A 17,471-nucleotide genomic window follows, 5' to 3' on the forward strand; every position below is an offset into this window, starting at 1 on the left:
CCTACTAAAGACCCTATCCAACCCGCCCACCACATAAACCAATCAACTAAACCTAGCAGCAAAAGCCAACTTAAGGCTAGTACCGCCCCCAACCCAAGCACAACCAAAAAAGTTTAGAATAATCTAGGTAGTACCACCTACGGCGTAAACTTCCGACGACAAGCAACCCAGCCGCATATTTCCCGTGGCACGAACAGGCCTTTGTAAAACTTCGCTTAGTTCTCATCCCTTTCATGCATGAAGGGGAGAAAGTAAACTCTCTCTAGGTCCCAATTAACCAAATCAGGGTGAGGATACGGGGGGTGGGTGATGCTGTATTGTGTTACATGGATAAGCTGCAGCGCGGCACAGGCCAGTTGCAGTGGTGGCACGGCATTTAGAATGTGTTATACTAGTAGCAATGGCGGTTCGGAAATGGGGGGACTTGAGATTATGATAGTGTATATCTATTTCGATGGGGAGTGGGAATTTTGCGGAGGACATGGGTAGGTAGATGCTGTTAATGCTATGATATTTTGTGCGTTGTAGGGAGGGAGGGAGGTATATTTAACAAGGCGGGATACTTCCGTGAAATTTGTGGATGGTAAATGGATTGAGATAAATACATATACTTGAGTATGTCCCAACTGGTGACTTGGATGGACTGTGTTGGCTCAAAGAAATAAGTACTATTATTATTCTAAGGCACTATATTATTCATTATGGGAAGGCTATTCCCACCACAAGTACAAGTCATCCATTGCGTCAAGTCACTAAACTTAAGAATTCTTTAATCCCAAACCCCCATTCAGCAACATCTCAAGTGGAACAAGGTGTAACACGAAGCATGCAGGTCACGATTCCCAAGACTCCCAATGTAGTGCACCAAGTCCATGCATCACCCCAGAAACAACGGGAAACCCCGAGGAAAAGACTTCTTTCTCTCGGTGACAGCCTTGCCATATGCTACTATCAGTTGTCTGCGCACGGACGTTTCCTCATGCCATTCATATGGTGGTACAAAGAGGTGGTTTCACCATCGAGACCACCCCACAGCCGCACGTTCAGCAGTCATATAATCAGCAATTTGAGTTCAAAGTGGCGGACAAGCTTTGAGGTGCGTGGTGGCACAGCACAGACTGTTGAAAGTTGCTGAAGCCGAACAACGTGCATTATGACAATGTCATTCTCCGAAGTAAGAAGCTCCCTGTAAGATTGTGTAGAATGAGTATATAAGCCCCTCCACAGTTTCGTGAAGCAGTGCCCCTGGTTCTCTAGCAGTCCATTATCTCTTATTCTTATCCTATCGTGGTTGACCCTCGACTGTACGGTGCCACAACAAGCACCACTACAAACAGATGTCTCACCAGGCAGATATCATGCCCGGGAAACTTGTTGAGCGCCGCAACCGTATTATCTATCCGTTATCAGTCACTCAGCTCGACCAGCGGGATCTGACTTCGATAGTTGAGATCCTCCTCGTTGATAGCGAAAAGGATCGTGCGAAAAGCGCGTACCTGGGCCAGTATCGAGGCTACAGAACGTCTAAGAACATCAAAACTGGGATTCAGACTCTTCGATGGCAACTGCAAGCGAACGCTATGTTCCGATTACTCTTCGGCCCCTCCAAGATCGTCCTCTGTGAGGTGCACAAGGGATTTAATCCCTGGATTATCCACAGCCTCTTTGAATTACTGGTCAAAGAGGTCACATCGTTCTTGGATGAGCTGTACTGGTTCCTGGAATATCTCAAAGACGATGTTAAGGAGATGCTGCGCGCTCTTAATTCGATCGCCGGCATGTGGTGGTGCCCTAAAAGCAGGCACGACCTTCCTCCTTTCCATGCGAGGTATTACCAAGAGAACCGTTGCGAGGCGTGTATGCTTGCGCGTGTTGTTGCTAAGGCTCCCGATCTGCAGAATCTTCACGCCACGCTTCTGAGTCGCACAAGAGAAGATAGGTCTGAAAAACACCCTGAGCTTCAAAAGTTCGTTGAAGTGGCCATCAGTATAACCGGAGTTACCCCTGATATGCTTCGAGATGGTATGGGATTGGCAGTCAGAGCCAGAGCAGCCCGGAAGGCAGCACGCAAATTCGCGAGAAAACAAATGAAGGGGCCAAGACCAATGCGCTATAAAGGGAAAAAGAAGAGATCCCATTGTATAACCATCCGGTTGAAGGCAGAAACGCCCGAGGAAGCGGAAAAAGAGCGAAAAGAAATTTTGGAGATGTTGGCACGTCTCAAAGGCGAGCCCTCCGAAAAACTGGACGATCTTGCTAATGACATGGTCAGAGAATTCAAGTGCGACGTGGAACGCACAATCAATGCTAAACATGAAAAGCTCCCAGACTATGCGGAAAACGAGCATGTGTCAATGCCTGCACCTAGCCATCATCGTGTTAGTCTTGTGAGTGAAGCGGAAGTCAGTGATTGTCTATCGGAGGACCCGAGCATCAACGGCGAAGAAACGGACATGACGCCTGCACCCAGCTACCATTCTAACCTAAACGGTCTTGGGTCACAAGAGCCTCCGGTTGTAGGTGCCAACAGCTTGAATAGCACGACTTATTGTTCGCCCACAGTTGCGACTGGATCATCCAATACAGACCAAGCGACTGGTATTCGGTCGCGCCTCGGTGACGATGAACCCATACTTTCTATTTATGAGGAGGCTCGCAGAAGTAGCGACAGATTTCCGGTGGAGGGTAAGAGCAATGGATCGGCACTCCCTCCACTCATGCCTGATACGCCAGGCAAGAAATCGGTGAAGTTTGCAGCGCCCAGACATGTTGCACCTGTGTATGGGAGCCGCCTGCCCCAGAATTTCTTGAGGTTCAGAACGTCGTCATGATCGTGTCAAGGGATGCAATATTCGAACCACGCGAGTTGCTGAGATTTGCTCCATGTTCGTATAGCGTGATTTCAGGCGCACCCTATAATCCGCGATTACTCAGTTTGCTGTAAGTCATCAGAATGTGGTAGAAGAGAAATTTATACAGATTATTTAGTAAAGACAAGAATTGAGTGGAATGAACAGAAGGGAAGTGCTCGTCAATTTCCAAATCTCCGTGGTCATGCAGGATGCCCGATTAGTAGATAACCCGAACAGTAGGTAGGTGGGTGAAAAGACATTGTACAGGTCCGTAGCAGGTTCTCATCAACCTGGCTATTAATACAGCGTAAAGAATAATGCAGTGAACAGACAGCGAAGTCGGAAGTAGGAGGCGTCCCGCAACTCCAAAGACCCCCGCTGGGCGGCGAAGACAAAAGGTGAAGGAATTATTACAACGAATTATGAAGGCAAAAAGAATTGACTATAGGACGCTGCTGGCGACGGGGTGGTTTACGCTTCGGAAACCATCGACATGAGGGGAAAGCGTGACGGTCTTTCTGCGGCGAGAGCGAGTGGACTCTGCCGGTCCTTCTTGGGGAACAGCTGCAGGGATGACACTTCCGGATGCCGGAGTATCAGCACCCGAATTGGTGGCGGAGCTAGCATCGTTGTCAAGCTGCTTCTGAGCAGATTCACGGGAACGTTCGTAACGTAACTTCACATCGCCCTTCCACTGAGTACCGAACCAACGATCCCAGATTGTGAAGAAAGGCTGCGAAAAGTTCGTCTTGATTCCCCAGCTTTGGTGGTGAATGTCATGGTAAGCGGCATTGTTGGATGTGAAATGCTGCAGCGGATCCCAGGGGAAAGCATAGCCGCAGTGATCGTCAACGGTTTTGATGGTAGAAAAGGTGAAGAACCACATGCTCTGGCGAGTCGACATCCGGGCTGTCAAGAATGCGACGCCAGTGCCAGCAGTATCGAGAAGGAATCCTTCAACGGGATGGTTGTAGAGAGCGCCGAAAGCATAGGGAACATATAGACGATGGTGGCGGGAGTGGAAGGTCACTGGAGACTGTCAATCGATTGCCCAAAGCCGGAATGATTCGAAGAAACTATGACTTACCATAAAGCCACCGGTTCAAATGCATCGCGCGGTGCAGGAAGTACTGCCAGGTATCGACGACGCAAACGCCCCAGATGAACTGCAACGCGGGGACGAAGAACCAGTAGATGAAACCAGCCGTAGAAAGTTCCCAGTTAGTGAAAGCAGGGACCACCGCCTCTGCGCCACTATCCAGAATAAGGGACTGGGTAAATTGTGGGTAATGCCCGCCTGCAATGGCGCCTCCAAGCATTCCCCAGCCCTTATGCGACAGATTCTTCCCTAAACCCATAGCATCAATACCAAAGAGAGCCAGCAGATGAGGCAGGCCCCTCTGCATGAGGCGAAGACGGCGAGCCCAAACCGCCACATCATATGCTTCTTTACCCAAACATTCGGGCTCATCGAAATAGCTCACTGCCATGCCCGCGATCGTCTGGACTACTTGCTGGAGCAAAACATCTCTCACCACTTCCCAGCGCGTGACTCGGTTTCGTTTCAGCACCTCAGCGGGGGTGTGTAGGCGGTATTGAGGGAAGTAATCGTTGACATCAATAAAGTGATATACCATGGACAAGGCCCAGTAAGCAACGATGGGTAAGATCAAAGCGAGGATATTGTCTGGGATCGGAGCAAGAACCGGCGGGCGGGGAGTCAAGGTATAGGTCGGAAGAGGGGGGAGATCAAAGACGACCGACGCGTTGGTAGCCATGATGTGATGAGGACGATCGATCGCCAGGACTATGCAAGTCAAGAATTGGGAAAGGTTATTCGACAGACCTACCGCATCGGTCGCGGAGATCAAAGGTGAAAAGGAGATTCGAATGAAAGAGAAATTCAGATCGCAATCACAATCGGATGCAAGTAGGGCAGTGAGAGGTTCCTGGCGCAGGCCAAAGATATAGCAGAAGATTTACGGGCCCGTGGGACAACGCAATGATTATGGACCGGCGATGGCGAGATATCTGATCGGGAATCCTGGTCAGGTCAAGGCCCACCAAAATCAGGGGACGCAAATGGCACCAAGTGCCGAGGAACCGATGGGGTAGTGGTGAGGGATTAATTAGGAGGGAGTGTTCAAAAAGAATGACCGCGAGGTTCAGATTACCATCGACTGTAGCAGTAGTCAAGGAATCCGACACCGGGATGAAGAAGATAACAATAGTCGAAGGCCGGCCAAAGGAGTGTGTCTTACCGCGAGTTGAAAGGTCAAGACGGAGAGAAAAGTCACGGGTGGAATTGGCAAGCAGGAGTGGCGCCACGGGATCGTGAGGCCGACCGATAGCTGCACGATGTTGTACTGGTATGTATTACATTATATGTTACCACTATTTAGTATGATGTTACTATGAAAGATGATTGTTATGTATCAGTAATATAGCACTGTATGTTACCGACTGAAGACCCCTTAGCCACAATGTGTATGCCTCAGGCAGGAGGATATCTGGAGTGGGAAGATCGGATGCCGGAGCCCAACTGACATGTCAGCCGAGCTAGAATAATACTACCCCAACATTCAACTACAGAGTAAAACCAATTTCCTTAGAAGTAAAAGATTGATGCAGCGGTAGTCTGGACTCACTGCCTCGACTTTCCTTTTTTTCATATTTTTGCCTCAAATTTTTTTTTCCCACTCATCGCCTGTCAGAATTTGCCATCGGAGCAATGGACGAAAAAGACAACAAAAAACGATGATTGGGATTCTTTCTTTTTGGGCCAGACGAGTCGACCAGGCCCAAACGGGACTAGCGGCAAGCGGTGCCCCTCGAGCGACGGAAAATCGACCGTGAAAAAAACCCCACCACGAGAAACTGGAAAGGAAAAGCGCCACTAAATATTAATCTTCATTTTTCCCCTCCTTCCCCTTCTTCTCCTCTTCCCTCCGTCTCTCTCTCCTCATCTGCCACTTCTCTCCTCTTGTGACTTTGTCCACTTCTTCATACACCTGCCAAAATGATCATCTACACGGTTCGTATACCCTTCTCAGTCTACTTCCCATCTTGTTGCGATTATCCAGCAATGCAAGGATGCGTGAAAAGAACAACAAACGGTTGCATCAATCCTGCAGCCTTATTGCATCTCCTCTGCTTCCTTACCTGCAACCATTATTATCATCATTATTCTCATCATACCCTCGCGTTCTAAATTCTGCATGCCGCAAAATTACTGACGTCCGTTTTTATAGGATATCGTCTCCGGCGACGAGGTTCTCGCCGACACCTACAAGATCCAGGAGGACCCCGAGAGCAAGCTCCTCTGGACCTGCGACTGCCGCAAGTACCTCAAGAAGAAGAACGAGGACTTCGAGCTCGAGGGTGCCAACCCCTCCGCTGAGGGCGGTGATGAGGATGCCGGTGGTGAGGGTGAGGCCGTCATGGTCCACGACATTGAGGACCAGTTCCGTCTCAACTGGCTCAAGACCGAGGAGGGCATGAAGCCCTCCAAGGATGCCTTCAAGGGTCACCTCAAGAGTACGCCTTTGCATCTCTATATATTTCGCCTTTACATCACATTTCAATGCTAACCAGTCTTCTTTTCTACAGCCTACATGAAGAAGGTCCTTGCCAGACTCACCGAGACTGGTGCCTCCAAGGAGACCATCGATGAGTTCAAGGCCGGTGCTCCCGCTGCCGTCAAGAAGATCCTTGCCAACTACGACAACTACGATGTCCTGATGGGTCAGTCCATGGACGGCGATGCTATGTACGTTTTATCTTGCCAATCATCTTCTGGCTGCAACTGAAACTAACTAATTGAATCAGGCACATCCTGATTGACTTCCGTGAGGACGGTGTCACCCCCTTCGCTACCCTCTGGAAGCACGGTCTCCAGGAGGTCAAGGTCTAAATTCAGACACTGCAGTCATGCGAATAATTGTTGTCATGAATTGAAAAAGAAAGAGAAGAGACACTGAAGATGCGATCTCTTAATCCGAGCAACCAAGGGTCCCCGGAAATTAGCTGTCCAGGAGTTTGGACTCCTGGGTTCCCGCTAACGCGTCCCTTCTGGCTATTGCTAATTATCTTTCCCTTCGCATCTTGATATCACATCATGCTCCTGCGTCGCATATCTTCTGCGTCCTTCTTGATTAAAGTCACGCCTCATGAAATTCATAACTGTTACGTCTTCTTTTATTTCTGATCACATATTATTCCATCGTCTAGCGGTTCTTCGTTTGACACATAATCATCTTGACACCTGAATCCAGTTGTATAACCGTAGATCTCAACCTCAAGGATGAGTTCAATCAAAAAGTAGAAGAATAGAACCGCTATATACAAAATAAACGAGAACTTAATTTATACCTCCCAACCAACCAACCAAACACCTCCAATTAGACATACATTAAGTACTAAGTAAATCAACAATAACCCACCCAATCAGACCCCCTCACCTCCCCCATCCCAACCTCATTACCACTACTACCAACACTCCCAAAACTACTAGTACCTCTCCCCACACCACCACTACCACCAAGCCCCATCCTCGAAGGCGAAGCAGCAGCATTAGCATAAGCCGCACTGCTCAAATCGCCAAACTCGAATCCCGTGACCGGATCCAACTCCATCAACTCATCCGCCACCGGCAGATGCTGCCCGAAGACAGCGTCCCACTGGTCCCAATCGAAGTTTAAGTTTGGATCCACCATTGAGGGCGGTGTGGGGGCCCCCGGGATGGGTTGGCTGGTGGGTGAGATGGCTGTGTCCATGAAAGATGGAAGAGGAGCTGCTTGTAGAGCAGCAGGAGGAGGGGTATTAGTTGGTAGTTGTGGTGCTTGCTGCGGCTGCGGGGTGTTGTTGAAGGTGCTGGCGAAGATGTTAGGGTTCAAGGGGGCGATGCTTTCGGGGGATGAGATGGGGGAGCCGCTGGGGAGGGGGGAGGTGGCGGTGGTGTCCATGGGGTATTTGGGGGGTGTTGGGGATTGAGGGAATGGAGGAGGAACGGGAGCGGTTCTTGATTGCGGGCTTGGGAGGATAGGAGCAGGGGCTGGAGGAGGGAGTTGATAGCGGAGAGGGCTTGGACGGGAGTTGTTGATCGTGGTAGCTGGGTTGGGGAGTTGATGGGAGCGAGTCATGTTGTAGAACATTTTGGAGAAGTCGGTGAGTTGGCGGCGGGTGGTAACGGCGGAAGGAGGATGGTAGGTTGAGGGGGAGGGACTGCCGCTGGTGTAGCAGGGGTCGTTGTTGGCGTAATCTTCGGGGAGAGACGTGACGCCAGCTTGGATCTGGGCTTGTTCGGACCATAGTCTGTGAGGATCCAGGCCGGCTTTTTGCCATGCTTTTTGGCGTAGGCGTCGGATCATGTCCCATGCTTCGCGGCCGCCGTCTTTCAAAGGTCGTTGGGTTGAGATGCCGTCTTCGCCGCCGACGACGCCGCCGTCGGGGCCTGTCATGGAGAAGATCTTGTCGATGTAGGCGCGGGATTTGGGAGCCTCTGGACTGTAGGGTCGTTCGTAGAGGTCGATGAGCATGATCATGGTCGCGTGCATTGGTTGGTGATTGCCGGGCCAACTCCATTGGAAAGGTTGGAAGTCGGGGTCAGTTGCGAGTGAGACGAACTTCTCCATGAAGCCGTGACAGTGGCGGAGTGCGCTGTGGTTTGTTAGTGGTTTGTGTCTTGTTTGTGGATGGTGATGTTGGACAGTACCTCTGTCTTGCAGCCGGCCAGATTCGACTTTTGGCGTTCTTCAGGAAAGGCTGATAAGCGACGCAAAAAGCCTGGTAGGTTTGGTTAGCAGGATTATCGGTACATCTTGAAAAACACTCACTTTGTCTATGAAGAGAGACATAAGGATCCTAGCCCATTTGTGGAAGGATATAAGGACAGGCGAATGATACTGCTCTGCACATCCATTGGGCCCATCCGCCGGCAGTTCGGTGCGGGAATCTGCTTGTGAGGATAAAGACCATGATCTAGTAGATGACACTGGAGACGAAGTATCGAGAGAGTTTGCTTCTGGTATCCGGTTGATGATAGAGTTCAGTTTGTATTGCAAATCAACCAAAATCGACCTCAGCTCCTCCATGTCCCTTCGCGTGACGGGTTTTGTACCAAGCTGGATCTTCATGATCCGACGAACAGCGCCTGCGGGGTTGTTAGATCTCGTGACCTATGGACGTATACTTCTGATACTTACGAGCCATCGTATATTTGCCCTTGGCCGATAGGTAGTAAACGTTAACCATAGAAGGCCCACCACATACGGTTGGGTCATCGGGGTTATCCGGTGGCCTCATGCCGGTCATGACAAGCCTCTCATATTTCTCGGCAGCGGGAGTTCCAAGAAGAGTGTCTTTAACCTCGCTAGTCTCGCGAACATCCCAGTAGTTCTCATCACTGACCAGAGGAGGCAGACCGCTGGACATGGCCACCACGCCGTCCATGTGTACAATATGCCACCATATACGGCGACGGTATTCCGCGTCGCTGGGGCCAATGCCGAATTTAGCAGGGTCCCGATGCAAACCCATAGTCTGGGCCACCCTCATGGCAAGACTGATGAAGAGACTACTGGTTAGAGGCTCTTCCTCCTTGGAAAGAATGGTCTGGACCAGCAGATATGCAGATAAACCTTGCATGGACGGACTGCGAGGGAACGATATCTTGGATAGCCAGCGCGTTACCTCCTCACTGTATGCCTTGGACAGACCTGAGCGGGATGACACGTTGAACTCAGCCTTGATTGTTCGTATTGAGACAGTGACGGAACCGCCATACCAGATGGCATAAAGCAAAGGGATAAAGGATGGGTCAGGGCAAGACTCCCCAGAGTAGCTACCTGAATCATACCAATCCCAGAAGGAGTTGTAAAGCTTCAGAATGGTAGGCGGGTGCACAACTGGGGTAATGGCGTGTATTCCAGACATAAATCCCTTGTACAGGATATGGCTCTGTCGTTTTGTCGGCATGTTCTCAAGCATTTCTGGCTCCACTATCTTGTCATTCACAGAAGGCGATTCGCTTGACGGAAACAAAACAGACTTCTGGAATGTCTGTACTCTGCTAAGCTTCTCGGCAGGCTCGCTGACACCGTCAGCCGACTCTTTCCACTGGCGTCCCGGTGTTGTAACCATAGGTTCCGTTCCCGCATCGTCAACGGGGCTCTCATTGAAGGCTGGTTCGTTGTGCGATCGATTCTGATCCCTGAGCAACTGATTGAGCTCATTTATCTAGTGATACTTAGCATAGTCCTTCAATGGAAGGCTGGAATCTTCTTCAGCATACCTCATGAGAAATATAAGCCCAATAAGTCGTCCCGACGTATCTAACCCATTGTCAATATAGAGCCCTCCCGACCACAAAACAAAACCATACCTTGATCGCCCTCCATCCTCCAAGCTCAAATGGCCAAGATTCAAGCTCCCCACAGGATCCACCAGATCAGTAGCATGGCCCGCGGGAATAGGAAATTCGTCGCCACTAGACTCAGCCGCGCGACGCGGACTATCCGGACGGGAACCAGCAGTTGGCTTTAAGGCCGCAATATTGCTCAAACGAGGGTCACCCTCAGCCGGCTCGAGTTTCACATTTGGTGCCAGCCGTTGCTTTCCTGCGACATCCAGCGGCTGATTCGTCTTGCTCAGCCTCTCGATCATCGAGGTGAGTTTATCCAAACGCGCCTCAATGGCTTGCGACCGTTGCTCGGAAGCTCCACTTTGCTTCAGATGACCGTAAATAGATTGTATATCATCAATATCCTCCTCAATAGGTCGCGACGACTCCCTCCTCCGCTTGACGCCATGTCCGTTCTTCGATATGCTCGAGCGCGACTCCGTATCCTTCTGTGGCGCCGCATCGTAGACGCATTCGGTACCATTTTTCACGCAGTTGCCGCAAATCGGGTGGACCTGCAAATTTGCTTGTCAGACCAGTTCAAGACTCACAAACAGTTTAGGACTATGCACCTTGTCGCATTTGACCTTTCGCCTCCGACAAGTGTGGCAGCTGTAGCTGGCGCGATTGCGGGTGATTTGACGGCCCCCAGCCTTCCCAGTCTTGGGAGCAGCAGAAGACGAAGAGCCCGAGGCAGGGGAGTCATAGCTAGAGCGAAATTGGGATCGGGGGGTTCCATTCATCTGCCCGTACCCGGGCAGAATGCTCGGTGGGCTTGTATTCATGGTCCGTCGGTCGCAGTGGCGGGGTTCTATGATCCATCGACAGGACGCAGGGAGTGGTTCATGAGGGAGTGCACATGAGTGTCAGCCCATGTATGTGAGTCGCGACTACTCGGGTGCCGATCGAACAATTGTGCGCTTGTTGGAATAATAAAACGGAAGCAACCGCGCAGTGATTGAAGCTGAAGCTGAGAGGAACAGCGGCGGAGGATGACTCTGGGGTAAAAGAGGCCGCGGTTCTACTTATCGGCGATTGCGCCGGCTCGGCCAATGACAGCGACCATATACGCAAGATGGTCGGAGGGTCCTCCCGAGAAATTCGGAGTGATTTGGATTGACCCATGATCATCTACTGAGAAGTGTAGGACCTTACAGAGCATGCTTTAGGTACGCTATAATTTTTCGAATGATCTCTGTGGAATAAACTAGAGAAGCTACGGCTGCCATCCGCTGCGGAGACGGCAGATGCCACCTATCAGCCACATCCAATACCACAAACCAGACATGTCCCCACTCATTGATCATTTCATTCGACTTGGTATCAAGAGAACAGCAGAGATGCCCTCTATACATGAATCATCATAACGCCTTTCGCCCGTGCCAATGCAATCAAAAGCCTATGTACTACATGAAGAAACACCGACAAGTGCTTCACGCCTTGCCCTTCTTCTTATCCTTCTTCTTCTTTTCGCTGCCTCCAGCAGACGGACTTCCACCCATGCCCCCCATTCCCCCCATTCCTCCCATCATTCCCGCCAGATCCGGCATTCCAGGTATCTGGGGCATGCCGGGCATACCCTGCATGTTCTGCATCTCAGCCATGGCGTCCTTGAGCGGGTTATCGCTGACTCCACCACCGCTGTAGGCCGGAGAGTGTATCGGTAGAATCTTTCCAATCTTCCATCCACGGGGAGCGGCGGGCGCAGCAGGTAGTTTCTCGGGCATGGGGAGTCCTCGGATTCTGAGACGGTAGGGGGATTCTTCGGTGGTAGGGTGAGCCTTAAGGTATTGCGCCACGAGGATGTAAAGGTGGTGCTCTGTAGTCATGGTTAGACAAACGAAACTGCAATCAAGCCTAATGAAAAATGGTCGACTCTGATAGTATCCTGCGAACAGGTTGGGGTACACTGACTGTTCTTGATTCTCGAGTTGACCAGCTTCCCGTCCTCGTTCTTCAGCAAGACACGCACACGTCCAGGGTTGGCCCAGTCCTTGGGATGCAGCTTCTCAGGCTCGAATCCGACATTCAGTCCCAACATCTGCACCGCATCGACAATGTCCCTCGCTAACGGGTTCTCAACCGCCAGCTCACTTCCAACCTTGCGGCCCTCCGCGCGGGACCGCGACTTGTCGAAGTATATCGGGTACAGGCATTGATAATGCTTGGGGATCTCGCGCTGAGGTTCAGGAGCGGGCCTCATGGGTACTGAGCCGGACATAGGTACTCCAGCTCCAGAAAGGATGGACTCATTGGCGAAGTTGGCGGGCGAGGAATCGGAGGGAGCAACTTCCTCCGGGTCAGAGTCGTACACCTCCTCTACTTGGGCGTGTCGTGACATAATCAAGGCTCAGTACAGGTAATAATAACAGCGTAGAAAGATATGTATAAGATTCAGACACGCTAATGTGTCCGGAGCGGAAGGTTGAGCAGGTGGGCTGTTGTAGTGAAGCCGTGGTGGCCTTTCTGTGCGGCAGGGAGTTTTAGTGGCCAACCAACTGCGGAGCGGAGAGCTTTGTCCGCCCACCGCCCGCATCGCAGCGGAGATACCCATCACTACTACATGCAGCCCTTGATTTGCTTCTGAGCAACTGCCTATTATGTACCGTATAAACCTTACCTTTGTCTGCTGCAGTTGATGCACATGATCATGCCTTGACATTGTCGCTCTAATAGGTCCTGCACGCCGAGCTAGGTTTACATCCCACATTGCCTTTCGGGGCTCAAGGGTTACATTGTGTTAGGCCAGCTTATTACCTCCATGACTCCCGCCGTTCTGCCTGGACACTAATTAGGGTTGACGATGAAAAGGATATGCCAGAAAGGGGTCGACTTCAGCATTGAGGGCAACATAGGGCGCCAAGCCAGAATAGCATAACCATAGATTATCCAGCGATGGAATCCTGATTAACATATCCAACAAAGTTTTATCTGATAATATATAAGCTAGCACAACATGTATAGACAATGGCATTAACGTATACTTGATGTCCACTTGAAGGCATGGTGTAGCAACAAGTCGTCGCAGTGCGTCCCCTTCAAGATCCATCATAAATAAGCCAAGATGTAGCATTGCCATAAGCGAGGGAGATTACTCATCTCCGCATCAGCAGTAGATGATGGAGAGATGGACGACTCAAACGAGCACGATAACCACCATCAAGTCGGAGATCGGCCCGTCGGCGGAGACGGCCAACCATGCGCTCGGCTTCCCAGGATTGGGTTGCCGGCTCCCCGCCGGACTCCATCCCCGCTCCTCCCCACATCTTGAGTCACTGCGTGATATCAAGAAGAAGGAGCAGTCGACAGGGCTTATCGCAGGCATAAATAGCTCTGCATCATGCTGCAATCATGGCTCCAGAATGATTCATCCAGCTCTATGCACTCAATATACATTTGATCTACTCAAACGGCTATCTATATCCTGTTCAACCATGACCAAGTCAGGTACGTTCTAACTAGTAGTATACCAGACAATCTTAATCCCTTGTTCCTAGCTCACGAAAGGCCAGAGACAGTCACCCATAGCTCCGTCCTCCACCGTGATACCCGCTTCGTTCCCAAGAAAGCTATCGGCGGTAAAGGCAGCTACATCTTCCTCGAGGATGGCACCAAGTTCCTCGACTCGACCGGTGGTGCCGCCGTATCCTGCCTAGGCCATGGCCATGAGGAGGTCAGCCAAGCGGTGATTGACCAGATCAACAAGTTGTCATACTGCCATACGGCATTCTTTGGGACAGAAGCATCGGAAGAGCTTGCTACCTTCCTTACCGAGTCGACTGGTGGCAAGCTCTCGAAGTTGCTCGTTGTGAATTCCGGTATGTTAACACACTTACTCTGCACGATATCGCCAGAGAAATACTCACATTATCCCAGGCTCTGAGGCTGTGGAGGCTGCATTAAAACTAGCTCGTCAATACTTCGTCGAGCTACCCACCCCCCAACTACAGCGATCCAGGTTCATTGCCCGGAAGCCCTCCTACCATGGCGTCACCTTGGGTGCCTTGTCAGTAGGCGGACACATGATCCGTCGAGAGCCTTTTGAACCCATCCTAGCAACCAACTCAGCCCACGTTTCGCCTTGTTACCCCTACCGAGGTAAGAAAGCGGGCGAGTCCGACGCGGATTACGTTGCCCGACTAGTAGCAGAGCTCGACGCAGAATTCCAGCGTGTCGGACCAGAGAATGTCTGCGCCTTCATTGCAGAGCCAGTTGTAGGAGCGGTAAGAAAGCATCTCTCAACAGACTCATCTCTTCCACAAAAAGCTCAGCAACTAACGCAAGCACCCATCAAACCAGGCCCTAGGCGCCGTTCCCGCCCTCCCAGGCTACTTCCCCGCCATGAAAGCAATCTGTGAAAAGTACGGTGCGCTTTTCATCCTAGACGAGATCATGTGCGGCATGGGACGCTGTGGCACCCTCCACGCCTGGGAACAAGAGGACGTAGTTCCCGATATTCAAACCATCGGCAAGGGACTCGGAGGCGGATACGCACCCGTCTCTGGTATCCTCATCAGCGAGAAAGTTGTCGGAGCCCTCGACAAAGGCACGGGGGTGTTCCGGCACGGTCAAACGTACCAAGGCCATCCTATCGCATGTGCTGCCGCGTTGGCCGTGCAAAAAGTCATCAAGCGGGATAACCTGCTCGAGAATGTCAGGAATATGGGTAAGTACTTGGAAGAAAGGTTGCGGGGTAGCTTAGAGCAACATCCGTATGTGGGCGATATCAGAGGGAAGGGGCTGTTCTGGGGTGTAAGTCATTCTTCTCATTCCAAAGTTCTATCGACCATTACTTTACCTGAGGTTTGGGTGAAGACTAATATATCATGTATCTGCAGATCGAATTCGTGAAAGACAAAGAGACCAAAGAACCATTCAGTCCGGACAAGGGTGTGGCGTTTCTGATCCAAGAGACCGGATTGAAACCGGAGTATGGGGTGTCGTTGTATGCTGCTAACGGGACGGTGGATTGTAGGAAAGGGGACCATATCATTCTGGCGCCGCCGTATAATATCTCCAAGGAGGAGATCGATATCATCGTGGATACGGCGGTCAAGGTGCTCGATGTTGTTTTTGCGAAAGTTAGTGCAGCTTAATGATGGGATATGGAATTGCTTGCAGTAGACTCTGCTGCTAAGGATACGTACGCAGTTGTTGCGATGGTGCATTGACTGATTGCATCAGCAGTCAATGCGAGGGTCCGTCTGTCTTGTTGAAGGATGGAGGGTAGTCAACTGGATCCATTTCAAGGAGAATACAATTGATGTCTCTTTATAATACAAAAAAGCACTAAAGCATCCGAGTAGAAAGAAAATAATCAAAGCCACAGCCATCTCGGTCTCACGTGTGTGGATTTGTGCGGGTAGTCAACATTGCTGCTAAGAAATGTGTGCTGCTGAAGCCATTGCTATGGGATATGAGAAGAAGAATTCGAGCAAAAAGCAAAAGCGTTCAACACAGAGTCCGCATTTCGCTATTGTGCCATCAGCTACGCTGATCACACCAACTAGGTCGCGTTCCAGAATTCTCTGTATGCCGATCGGAGTTCCTTGAACTGATAATACTCGGGAGACATCATATTGAGGTAGTTTCCGGGGTACTCGGTTGCTTTCAAGGCATGTAGGAACATGTCAAATCGCGCTTTCTAATACGTCGGTTCCTAGCGGCCTTCCTCCCGGTATAAGGAAGCGCCCTCGTGCGCTTTCACGTGTCCCTGGCTGATGATTCGTGATTCTCCGCCATGTTGTCACCCATGTAATCTCTCCGGTAAGTGGATAAGTAGTCTTGCGTTCTGGCGAGCCAACTCGACACCGGCGTTATTTCCTGTTATCATCTCGTCTTTCACAGCTTCCACGCGCATTTCATCGGCTTCAAGGATTTCAGAGGTTCAATATTGATTTTCGACAACATTACAGCAGTTTGCTCGTTCGTCTGTGTAGATCTCAAAGTCAGCAGGAGCAGGGCCTTTTGATTTCTTGGAGCGTTTTCTTTGTGAAGAAGGAAAAGTTTATAAAAGGGAAGTATGAGTAGAGTAGGCGTAGTATGTGGACAGAAAGCAAAAGGGAAGGACCCAAGCAGAAAGAATTAAGCTTCTTGATATGTTCCACTTGAACTTCACTATTTCCTCACTGAACAAATTACCCAGCACAGCTCAAAAGAAACGAAAAACTCATAGTAGAGTGACATGCCTGTAAGCCTTCCGGTAGGCCAAGCCTGATCCAAGGGCTTAATCATTTCATGTTGAGCCTTGGGGAGTACTGCGTGAGACGACAGGAAGAGAAAAGTGAAGTTTGCAATCACCATTCACTGTACATTCACTTGCTGTGTTGCTACTTCACTTTGCCCCCTCTGCTGATTACTCCTATCTCCTCTTCCATCTCCTCTCCCATCTCCTCTCCCATCTCCTCTCCCATCTCCTCTCCCATCTCCTCTCCCATCTCCTCTCCATCTCCTCTTCCACCTCGTCCAACAAACTCGTCCAAGAAGCCGGCGAATCTCACTCCCCTTTCCTGTTTCTTCTAGGAATCATCCTCTGAGACTACTTGTTGACAATGGCAATGTATGTCTTTCCCCTCCTTCAAAGATATAGATTATTGCTTATCATCTGAAGGTCTAGAAACCACATCAAGCTCCGTGGCTCACCTAGGCTTCCGTTGAGCTTGGATCCACGTCTCGCGCGTGCCCTGGAAGACTCGAACACTAAATTGGGTGAAGTCGAACGCCTCATCATCCCTCTGGTTGTCACATCACGCGATATTCTGGCAATCAGCACTCCGGGTTCGGGTGTCACCAATGCCTGTGTGTATGGGATAATAAACGAACTCTGTTCATGCCCGATTTGGCCACCTGGCCCTAAAGCAGTTTTCCTCTTCCCGACACGAGAGATGGCCCATGGGCGAAATAGACAATAAGCTGCTTGAAGCCTGGACATGACCTCCTCGTGCAGCCAATTGTGTCCCAAAGTGATCTTCCAGAATCCAACCATCCGTCTAAAAACTTTGACGTTGTCGTCGGTACCCCCGGCAAAGTTCTCAGAGCTGTGGAGTCCGGTAGCCTGTCACTGAGTACAGTGAGATACAACCTGTTTGATGACGCCAACAGCTTGCTCGGAAACACAGAGCTTTCCGTATTATTTCATCAGATCCCCGTCAGTACCCGCCTATGGATACGGTACCTACGTAGGTACACCATAATGCAGACATCATCTACTTACCTCCCGG

General features: G+C 50.6%; 6 protein-coding genes across 6 annotated transcripts; 3 read left to right on the top strand and 3 right to left on the bottom strand.

The window, feature by feature from the left end:
* Window positions 1–1,358: 1,358 nt before the first annotated feature.
* BO85DRAFT_378736 (uncharacterized protein) lies at window positions 1,359–2,831 on the top strand (the record flags this gene model as incomplete). The annotated part of the gene is made up of 1 exon (XM_025656311.1): window positions 1,359–2,831. One exon carries the CDS (start codon window positions 1,359–1,361, stop codon window positions 2,829–2,831), a length of 1,473 nt encoding a protein of 490 aa, XP_025512743.1.
* Window positions 2,832–3,062: 231 nt separating this feature from the next.
* Window positions 3,063–4,817, bottom strand: sur2 (sphingosine hydroxylase). The gene is made up of 2 exons (XM_025653776.1): window positions 3,940–4,817; window positions 3,063–3,881 (listed from the first exon to the last, which is right to left on the bottom strand). The coding sequence occupies exons 1-2, from the start codon at window positions 4,628–4,630 to the stop codon at window positions 3,295–3,297; spliced, it is 1,278 nt and encodes a 425-aa protein (XP_025512744.1). The 5' UTR covers window positions 4,631–4,817; the 3' UTR covers window positions 3,063–3,294.
* Window positions 4,818–5,849: 1,032 nt separating this feature from the next.
* On the top strand, window positions 5,850–6,735 carry BO85DRAFT_452267 (translationally-controlled tumor protein). The gene is made up of 3 exons (XM_025660780.1): window positions 5,850–5,886; window positions 6,104–6,389; window positions 6,462–6,735. The coding sequence occupies exons 1-3, from the start codon at window positions 5,872–5,874 to the stop codon at window positions 6,659–6,661; spliced, it is 501 nt and encodes a 166-aa protein (XP_025512745.1). The 5' UTR covers window positions 5,850–5,871; the 3' UTR covers window positions 6,662–6,735.
* A 201-nt stretch (window positions 6,736–6,936) lies between these two features.
* Window positions 6,937–11,226, bottom strand: BO85DRAFT_101859 (putative C6 transcription factor). The gene is made up of 7 exons (XM_025653777.1): window positions 10,824–11,226; window positions 10,234–10,766; window positions 10,144–10,183; window positions 9,056–10,088; window positions 8,687–9,003; window positions 8,566–8,636; window positions 6,937–8,510 (listed from the first exon to the last, which is right to left on the bottom strand). The coding sequence occupies exons 1-7, from the start codon at window positions 11,034–11,036 to the stop codon at window positions 7,280–7,282; spliced, it is 3,438 nt and encodes a 1,145-aa protein (XP_025512746.1). The 5' UTR covers window positions 11,037–11,226; the 3' UTR covers window positions 6,937–7,279.
* A 183-nt stretch (window positions 11,227–11,409) lies between these two features.
* BO85DRAFT_403616 (RNA-binding signal recognition particle subunit SEC65) lies at window positions 11,410–12,722 on the bottom strand. Its single transcript, XM_025657236.1, has 2 exons — window positions 12,166–12,722; window positions 11,410–12,070 (listed from the first exon to the last, which is right to left on the bottom strand). Exons 1-2 carry the CDS (start codon window positions 12,590–12,592, stop codon window positions 11,685–11,687), a joined length of 813 nt encoding a protein of 270 aa, XP_025512747.1. The 5' UTR covers window positions 12,593–12,722; the 3' UTR covers window positions 11,410–11,684.
* Window positions 12,723–13,685: 963 nt separating this feature from the next.
* BO85DRAFT_462003 (aminotransferase, class III) lies at window positions 13,686–15,347 on the top strand (the record flags this gene model as incomplete). The annotated part of the gene is made up of 5 exons (XM_025661822.1): window positions 13,686–13,698; window positions 13,749–14,069; window positions 14,128–14,474; window positions 14,551–15,003; window positions 15,090–15,347. 5 exons carry the CDS (start codon window positions 13,686–13,688, stop codon window positions 15,345–15,347), a joined length of 1,392 nt encoding a protein of 463 aa, XP_025512748.1.
* Between the last annotated feature and the right edge of the window lie 2,124 nt (window positions 15,348–17,471).

Source organism: Aspergillus piperis (genome assembly GCF_003184755.1).
Source record: "Aspergillus piperis CBS 112811 unplaced genomic scaffold BO85scaffold_18, whole genome shotgun sequence".
NCBI classification, from domain to species: domain Eukaryota; kingdom Fungi; phylum Ascomycota; class Eurotiomycetes; order Eurotiales; family Aspergillaceae; genus Aspergillus; species Aspergillus piperis.